At 45.0% G+C, this 9,590-nt stretch overlaps 1 protein-coding gene across 1 annotated transcript; it reads right to left on the bottom strand.

The window, feature by feature from the left end:
- Positions 1–4,247: 4,247 nt before the first annotated feature.
- LOC142898937 (N-acetyltransferase family 8 member 3) lies at positions 4,248–6,121 on the bottom strand. The gene is made up of 2 exons (XM_076042246.1): positions 5,997–6,121; positions 4,248–5,173 (listed from the first exon to the last, which is right to left on the bottom strand). Exons 1-2 carry the CDS (start codon positions 6,013–6,015, stop codon positions 4,434–4,436), a joined length of 759 nt encoding a protein of 252 aa, XP_075898361.1. The 5' UTR covers positions 6,016–6,121; the 3' UTR covers positions 4,248–4,433.
- Between the last annotated feature and the right edge of the window lie 3,469 nt (positions 6,122–9,590).

The raw sequence follows: 9,590 nt of genomic DNA, 5'->3' as shown, positions 1-9,590 counted from the left end.
TATTCAACAACAGCTTATGTAAACAAACATTACAATATAAATATATATTTTATTCTATATTATTTTTTGCTTTTTCTTTACTACTTTGTACATTGTAGGGATACTGATGACATCAAATATATTAGCAAGATGTGTGGAACTATGTAGCAAAGAAAACATTTTTAAATGACAAAGTATGTTTTAAGGAGGGTGGTGATTCCAAATGTGTTCATTCATAGTGTTGATGCCTTAGGTGAGAATCTACAAAGAAAATAGTCGTCATAATGGAAGAAAAACCATGATATGAGAGGGTGTGTCCAAACTTTTGACTGGTGGTGTACATGTGTTAGAAGTTTCATGAAAACAGCAACTTGAAGTTGGTCTTCGTCTGAGGTGATTTTTTTCAATCAAAGCCGATGTGCGAGTTGTTCAACAGAAACAGCTTTCCCAATGTTTCTGTTCCCAACGTCAGTGATTCCTGAGGTCCCACATCTTTTCTTCTGCGGCTTTTCTTTTCTTTTTTTTTTTAAAGCAAATTTTCAAAAGTTTAAAATCACCTTGACTTTTTATTGAAATGCACTAAACGGGTCAGTCTCCAGTTGGATTCCCCAGCGCTCGTCTTTGGATGAGGGCCGCGCCCCTTTTATCAACTGCACTTCTTATTTTGGACTGAGAAACCTTGGACTGAGAAAACCTTGACGCTCATTGATGGCAAAAATAAATGAAAATTCCATTCAGGTTTTCTTGGTAACTTGGAAAAAGGAAAGGAGAATCAGAAAGCAAATTTCCTGTCATGGTGCTAATTATTAATTTGATGTTCTCTTAACTGCCATCGCACAAACTTAGAAAATGATGCAAATTCACAGGTGCAGTCGACTCAAAGCGTGACCTTGTTTTTTTTTTTACTAAAAACCTTTACTTTCTTTCTTTTTTTTTTTTTTGTTTAGTAAAGACCTTGTTTTTAATAAAAACAAGGTCAGGAGAAAGATGCAGACAAACAATGGCTTGCGATGGGTGCACATACACATCTATGCATATGCACGCACACACACACACACACACACACACACACACACACACACACACACAAACGTTTTTTTCCTACCTGAAAACTTATGGCAGGTTTGCTGTCGGCCTTGGACACAAATCTGTTTGTTTTTTTCAGACGTAGCTTCTGCTGTGCAGTTTGTGCTTTTCAGTTTTCCAGTAAACTGTGCTTTACTGTGTGTGTGTTTGTGTGCGTGTGTGTGTGTGTGTGTGTGTGTGTCTGTGTGTGTGTTGTCTGTATACACACAAAGAGGCAGTTTACACCCTTTTGCTTGAATTGAAGCAGTTCAGTGCTATTTTATTTTATTTTAGTGTTCAGTCAAATGCACAGGTCCTCCGTCTCTCCCCAGTGAGGGTGGGGCGGGCGGGGTTATAGATGGCTAGATGGCTGCTGTCATCACATTCTCCACGGCTAACGTGGCACAGACACGCACAGACATCATGGTCGTTGTTGTTATTGTTGAGCCTCTAATGCAACCTTTCTACTTTTCTTCAGGTATCTGACCTTGGAGAACAACGTAGAGTTATAGTCACAGGTTAAGTCACATTTCTTGTGTTTGACACCTGACAACCTTCACGTGTACTTTGAATGTGATAGTTGTTGTTGTTTTTTGTTAAAATGTCATGGGAGTATACAAAGATTATTCTTATAGCAGAGGCCAAAACAATGCGTTTTTAAAAATAGCCGCATACGTGTGGGCAAGGCCTAGATTAAGTTAATCCTTGTGTTTTAGCTTCAAATCCCCTCCACATAATAAGAGTGTGCTGAGGCAGAAACTATTCCAACGCAAAGATTAGGACTCTCCTGACTGTTTTCTTTTTTCAAATACTCAATCAAAGTCAAGATTTAGAAGAATTGAAAGACAGGTCTTTTCTTTTTTTTTCTTTTTTTCTTTTTAGCTTTGGCTACCAATGGTAAAAAAAACAAAACAAAGCGAGATTGACACTGAAATGAACTGATTCTAACCTGCCACCTGTTTCTCTTAGGCTGCATCGGCACAGGAAGTCATCCATCAATGTTTGCCCATTTAAACACATCAGTGTCAGCGGGGCGATGCAGCCCATTAATCTCTAAATGAGAAAGAGGGTTTTTTCTTCTTTTTTTAATCTAAGAAAATAATGTCTGCATTCATTCAATTTCAAAAGGATGTTTGTATGACGTGTTTGTGATGCGTGGATGATTTTTAAAGGATGGCCGAGCGGTTCAGGCAGAGAAATCAAACAGAGATGAAGGAGATGCTGGTGCTCGTATTGAAGCGGCGCTGCGCTGCGCCTGCCTCCAGTCTCCAGTATTCAGACTTCAACTGGTCATTCACTCGACTTCAGCTTGGGCTCGGGCTTTGTGAAGAAGTGGTGAGTTGTAAAGATCCACTTGAACGCGCTGACATTTCAGTGTGTAAACACCCACGCGGCTCGATTTCTATATATATAATTTTATCTTTTACTGAAGGCCTCTTAGTGACTCAGCAAAAGAGTCTGGCCCCCCCCCCCAAAGAGGCTCCCGAGGTGTGAGGTGGTCTCTGCTGGTGGTGTAGTGCAGGGTATATGCAGGTATGCAGGTATAGTACACCCTGTTATTAAGTCAGCATCCCTGTCATATCCACAATTGGGCACAACTATCCCTTGATGAATTGGGCTGTTTAAAAAAGAGGGTGTAAATTAAGAGTATGCCCACATTTCCAGGGAAAACTCACACCCCCAGAGTCTGAGATGACGGACCATTCACTCCAATGGAGTTGCTCATAACTGAAAAGTCTACATTAGAAAGATTTGCGATGAATCGCGTTTCAGGTCACAGTCGTCCTGTCAGCCGTTTTAAAGGAGTTTATTTTTGTATTGCGGTCTGTGGGAAAAATGCCAGATTTTTTTCCTGCAGTACCCCAAATGGCCACTGGGAACAATCGGCACGCCGGGCATGTTGCCAGTCCGGAATCCAGTTCTTATAATATATCCATGGGAAAACTGCACTACTGCGCACACACACACACAACCTTTTATGCAGAATCGGTGGCAACCGTCCCCGCCGCGTCCCCTCGCCCCAAACACGGGCCTCGTGGTGCAGCAGCTGAAGGGGCGGGACCACGGTGGAGCCGCCATCATGGCTCGAGCCCACTGGTGGCAGTAATTGTGCACGCGCTTGACAACAGGTCGGCCGGCGTTAAGACTCGTCTTCCTCCGACAGGCTGGCCACCTGCCGGCTCTCCAATCCCATTCATGCCACACCTGTCAGCTACACACACACACACACACACACACACGCACACACACGCCCGCCGGCCAAAATCTCCCGTAAACCCGGTGTGGTCGTGCCCCCCCGCCTTCACTTTTTTTTAATCTTTTTCTTTTTTATTTCGATAAGCCTGGTGTGTTCTGGCGATGATAATGTGTCTATATTTTCAATGGGGATGCCATCTGGAAATAGAAAATGAAAACACACACACAGACACACACACCTACACACACACACAAAGTAACTGTCTGCCATGCTTCCCCTCTGTTTGGTCCAGATCCTCGGTCATATCATGAGACCACCACTATGGACACGCAAAGGCTATTTTTCTCTGGACTCTATTGTTTGGAGTGGATAATCTCCGTCTCTGCCTTGTGTGTGATGGCCGGCATACTCAACTTTCTATCCCGCACACACACACACACAGACACGCACGCGCTTGAACGCATGCACACACACACATACACACACACACACACACAGTCAAGTAGAGCTCTTTCAGCCCCAAAGAATTTTAAACCTTCCGATGTCCTGATACTATTGCATTTTTCATTGGTATTTTAAGCAAAGAGTTGTGAGGTCTTAGAAGTCAGCTGGCATTAATTCCTCTGAGGCTGAGGGATTCAAGCTCTCACTGGAAAGAGGCTTAAAAAGAAAGTTCTCCTGCTTCTAAATGAGTAAACTTCCCCTTTCTCACACATACATTTTGATATTGCTGGACGGACAGCAGAGCCATTAGTAATGCGGATAAGGAGCCTTTTTTTTAATTTTCGTTAGTTAATTTAATGAAGTATCGCAGTGAAGCTCTGCGTGTTTATTGTCCATTAATTTGACGAGGCAGAATGCTGGCTGTTGTTGTCGTCGCTGTTGTTGTTGTGGTGGTGGTGTTGGTGGTGGTGGGCACTGAACTGTGCAGGTGTGTCCATAATACATCAAGGCAAGACGAGAAACACAAGGAAAGTGGGATCATTAATGCAGCTTTGTGGAAAAACTATGAAATTTAATGTGTTTTTTTCCTCCCCCCACATTCTACCGTATCAGAGCCGCTTGAGAGGCAAATGAGTAAATATCACACAAACAAAATTGCATTTTAATTGGACAGGAGGCATAAATTAACCAGAGCGCTCAGTGTTTTGCCGCGGTAGAAGTCCATTTCGTTTTTTTTCTTTTTCTTGCGTTAAACCACCTTCTCCATTCGCATGACGTTTATCCGGGCCATCGTGGAGAACAAGCGGTTGGCGTGCGTGTCGCTGTGGGACGACGTCTGCGCGAAGCCCAGCTTGCGGCAGAGCGAGACGGCGGCGTCCTGCGGCGAGCTGACGTCCAGCACCAGGCGCGAGTAGCCGCGCTCCTTGCAGAAATCCAGCACGCGGCCCGTCAGCTGGGAGCCCAGGCTTTTGCGGCGCCAGGGAAACAGCACCACCAGGTGGGACATTTCGCAATAGCAGCCGCCGTCGTCGCCGCCGTCCGGGCCTCGGCCCGCCACGCCTCCGTTGCAGTCGTCCAGCCTGTCGCCGCCGGGCCGCCGCCCGCTCGCTGCCACCATGCCCACCACCTTGACCTTGCCGTTGACCTCCAGCTCCGCCAGCCACAGGCCGCTGTCGGGCCTCTCCAGGTAGCTGGCTTGGATGTCGGCCATGTCCGAGCGCAGCCTCCCGGCCAGGTAGCCCTCGTAGACCTCGCGGCAGCAGTGGTAGATGAAGGCGGCCCAGGCGCCGCCGAAGAGCAGCGCCTGGAAGTAGGAGCTGCCGCCCAGCACGTAGCCGGCCACCGAGAGGCTGATGAAGACGCCCAGGTGGTCCGGGTTGCTCATGGACCGGAAGAACGCCGGGTAGATGTGCTCCAGGACGCCGTTGCGGAAGAGCGACAGGACCACGTGTTTGTCCGAGGGCGTGAATTCCCTGATGGTGACCGGACCTGAAAACGTTGGTGGAGGGTGGGGTGTGGGGGGTTGGGGGTGAGGGTGTGGGGGAGGGGAGTGAGCTCAGTGAGACTAATCCGACCCCCGGTTGCCGCAACGAGAAAATTCCTGCCGGATTTTCGCAACGCGCTCACGTAACTCGCTGCCGCAGACAAAGGAAGGTAGGTAGGTAGGTAGTTACTTTATTCATCCCCTCAGGGAAATTCTATGTATTCCATAGCATGTCCACCATAAAAAGACAGATTAAACATACAACAATAAAAAGACAGCCATTCAATCAATAAAATAAAAAACTGCGAGCCTGATGGTGTGTAAAGTGCGTAGTATTAATAAATAGAAGAGTCCACACTGGGTAATGAATAACGGAGCTAAAAGAGATCGATCAATCAGTCGACCCCCCCTCTTTGCGTAATGTCTTGCCCTTTTTCATTTTTCAATTACACTTTATCCACACGGTCCATACACTGTGGCAGAGCCCAGTGGCCTGACTGTCGGGTGCGGCTGCCTTCAGTTACGACGTCTTTAACGTGGTTTCCCTCTCACGAGAATAATCAAGGGCTGGAAGTTCCCACTGAGATGGAAAATCAATTCCGGCCACCAAAGTGGGACTGATTAAAATCAAAAGCAAGGTGAAACCCCCCGGCCAACCCTCCCACCCCCCCAAACCCCAAATCCCCACCGCCACAGAATTAAACAACTGCTGTTGCGTTTCAGCGACAATGCGTCATATTGGAACTTGAGCAGTGGCGTCAGTTATCAAGTATATAAGAGCCCTAATCACTGATTGAGGAATAAATGAAAAACACAATCAGAACTTACAGTTGTTTTTCTGGGCCATGACGACTGTGTCCCTCTTGTGTTCACGCTCCCCGTCAAGTGCTCCAGCGGCCGGCGCTGACCGCAAACTTAAGCTTGCAGATTGGGCTAATCAGCCATTCAGCGAAGGGACTCGAGTTAGTCTGAGCATGCCCACCTCAGGCGCCCTCCCCCTCCCCAATCCGCTCCCTATACCAACACACACACACACACACACACACACACACACACACACAGGGTCACACATTCACAAGTAGTTTTAAAACAAAAGCAAAAAAACAACACCAGAACAAAACAAAAACAGCAGAGACCTTACATGACTTTGAAGGAAGACTGCAGCAGACAGCTTGACATTCATTAAAGAAGACTTTTGCAGTCAGAGTGAGACGAGCTCGATTCGAGGAAGCACGCTTTAGGTTTAATTGATTTAATCACAGCGTTGCTTTAATTATGAAATGAATCAGGGTTTTTTTTTTTTCAGTTTTTTGAAAAAAACTTAATTAGCTTAGTCAACAGGGTAAAGAACTCCATCATTGGAATTTTGTCAAGGAGAACGAGCACATATATTGAATATTTTGTATTAAAAAAAAGAGTTGGGGACCCTGAGCTGAATGTAAAAACAGCTTTTTTTCCTTTCCCTGGATGGTTTCACTGGAGTCTGGTAACTCAGAGCAGTGAAAAATGCCAAAAGCAAAGCAGCTTCCTTCCTGCAAAGCAGCTGAAACTTTCAGTCCTAGACTGAAAACTACAATGACAAAAAGAGACAAAATAAAACAAAAAAAGACGCATCATGCAGGATGCCCAACAACAGATTGTCTATACGACTTCCTCCACATGCAAATAACTTTGCTAAACTCCTCGTTCAATTTGAGAGACCAGCTTTAGGTGACTGTTATGACGCATTAATGATCATTGCAATGTCGATGTATGTTTTTATAGAAAAAACTTTCTCAGAGGTTTTAAGTTGACAGTTAGCATCAGCATGTGATATTGGTTGTTATCCACTACAGGAGTGGGATACAGTAGGATATGAGGATGCGTTATTCATCTGCAATTGAACTGCAATGAATCATTGGTGTGTAGGTGAGAGTGTTGCCATCCTCCCCCAGGTTGGCCACTGGGCTTCAGTCAGTTCCACTAACACCTCAGATCATGTGACTGCATGGCTGGTGTTGTCCCTCCTCCCACACCCAACCCCACCCCCAGGCTGTGTATCTCCCAGATCCCTTTGAAAATCAAAAGTGAGATTTTACAGCCTCTTCCCATGAAAAGTGTCCCGTGGCGTCGGTCAGTGTGACTTGTGCAGTAAGCCAGTGGCTCTCTGACATGTTTCAATTGACTGAGCGTGAGGAAGGAGAAAGGCCTTTTTCCTTAGTTTAAATCAGTAGCACTGCCTGATGAATGTCGAGGCTAGAAGGTCGAGCAGACATAGGGACAGTTCACACCATCTCACGACCGCGAGGCGAACAGCGACCATTGTAAACCAAACATCCCTGTCAGGAAAATTGCTTTCAAGGCCACTGTAGCGACGCTTAAAAAAATAACATATTGGCTTTGAGACTTTCTCAGGAATGCCATGGACAATGTTCAACGTTGCCATGCTGTTCTTGAGGTTAGTGACAATCTGAAAATGTGGAACTATAGTCAGAGGGCAACTTAATATTTTCTCATTCAGGCCACGTGAGGGTACAAAGTGTTAAGATGTCCTCGGTGGTTTTTATAAAGGCGTCCCTCCTCCATTCTTTTCCTTTCCAGATTTTTGCACCTTTGCTTTTGCAGCTAAAAAAAAATGTGGGATTTAATGGAGGTTTCGTAGCCATGGACTTTCACACATCACAGTCTGTAATTATGTTGCTCAAAGCTCAAACTGCAAAACAGAGAGACTGAATATGGTCTTGCAACTTTAAATTCAGAGTAAATTAAATTTAAATCTGTCTATTAGAGATAACTGTGCAGAAATTGTAGAAACAATAAGGCCACAAAAAGAAGAAACACTACGGAAAAAAACAGTTAAAGCAAATGTTGTTGCAGTAGTTATATAAATTCCGTTTAAACGCTATTTATCAGCTATGAATCAGCACACCATGGCGCTGCACACGGAGGGCTCAAAAGGTTCTATTACCACACCGCAAGAGGTGAGTGTGTGTGTGTGTGTGTGTATGTGTGTGTGTGTGTGTGTGTGTGTGTGTGTGATTTGCTCCGAGGCGGCAAGCTGAGTTGTAGGTTTATCAGTTCACACGTTTGCTGGAATTCACTGAGAGCAGAAGGGAGAACTTCAAACTGAATCGGCGCACACAACAGAAAGCCAAATGAGGAGAAATGGCCTCACATGGATCTCCTGCAGGCAAGCCAAAGCAGTCATACTGCGCTGCTGGAGAGGGGCGTATTGCAGCAGTCGGAAAGAAGAAGGCATGAATCATCGTCCGTGGGTCACCAGAACTCATCCTGCTACTGATGGTGGTGGTGGTGGTGGTGTAACCCCAGGCCTTCATTTTTTTATGTGCTCTTTAAAATTGTTTAGTGTTTTCTTGCACTACCAGCCACTCTGCCCTTCCAGCAAATCCGCTGAATGACGTGGGACCTCAGATGGAACAGTTTGCAAACCTAACGGTGTGATAAAATCGAAATCTGCTCTTTTCTCTTCCCATCTGGGAAAACAGCCCATTGAAAATGTTTAGTGGGGGTCCAATGAAGAAAGAAAGAAGGAAGGAAAGAAGTAATTTGAACACATTTAAAACTGACCTGTGGTCTCTCTCCAGTCATTTGAGAGTAAAAAAAGAATCTTTGTCCTATTAATCAAAAACACCATCCAGTTTTAATAGAACTGCTGCACCTGCAGCATCAATCAATACAAGACTCCCAAACACTTCCCATCCTTCCTTTCTTTCTTTTTAATGTCAGAATACTTTTGTCACTGCTGAAAGGATATCACTTATGGAGCTTGATAAGCTGGGTATTTCTGATTGATTTGAGTTCAGAACTAAAATCTCTAGATACCTGCTACAGTTGTATGCTAAACCTCATAATGTCTCGTTTGTGTTCTTGTGTTTTTGATCTTTTTGTTTCTCTTGTGCATTTGTCTGCTGCCTTGTCCTGGAAATGTGGAGAAAAATACATTGGTGAAAAATAGGTTCACGTAAGCTATGCCGCGTGTCCTTCAGGACAATCACCAACCACCCTCGTGCACTGCACATGGTTACGTGCACTGTTCCATCCAGGTCATAGCTGGATGTTTCAGCAAGATAAACATACCAGGACATCAATGTCCCCTGACAAGGCAAGTGCAAGAATTTAGCGTTGTTAATTTTCCTTGTCAACAGTAAAACAACAAAAACCAGTGCGCTGCTTTTTTGCTAATGTTTCATGACAATATTTGAAAATGTGTAAAAATTCATGGGTGTCCTAAAATTGATTCAACCAGACCTCAGTGAACCTCCTTGTGATGGTTTGAGTTTAATTCTCCACTGGATTTGACAAAGATTACCCACCAACTCTCTTCATCCACCCGACAATTAGACACCATCGCCCTCGGGCTCCTGGAACAGGCACTCTAGACAGCTGGACCACAAATGGAACCACAAAAGATGCTTTCACTCC

This window comes from Nelusetta ayraudi, unplaced genomic scaffold, assembly GCF_046127955.1.
Source record: "Nelusetta ayraudi isolate G7.1 ecotype Tasmania unplaced genomic scaffold, CSIRO-AGI_Nayr_v1 ptg000070l, whole genome shotgun sequence".
Lineage (NCBI taxonomy): Eukaryota > Metazoa > Chordata > Actinopteri > Tetraodontiformes > Monacanthidae > Nelusetta > Nelusetta ayraudi.
The sequence above is the reverse complement of the archived record's forward strand: the minus strand, read 5'-3'. Positions and strand labels throughout refer to the sequence as shown.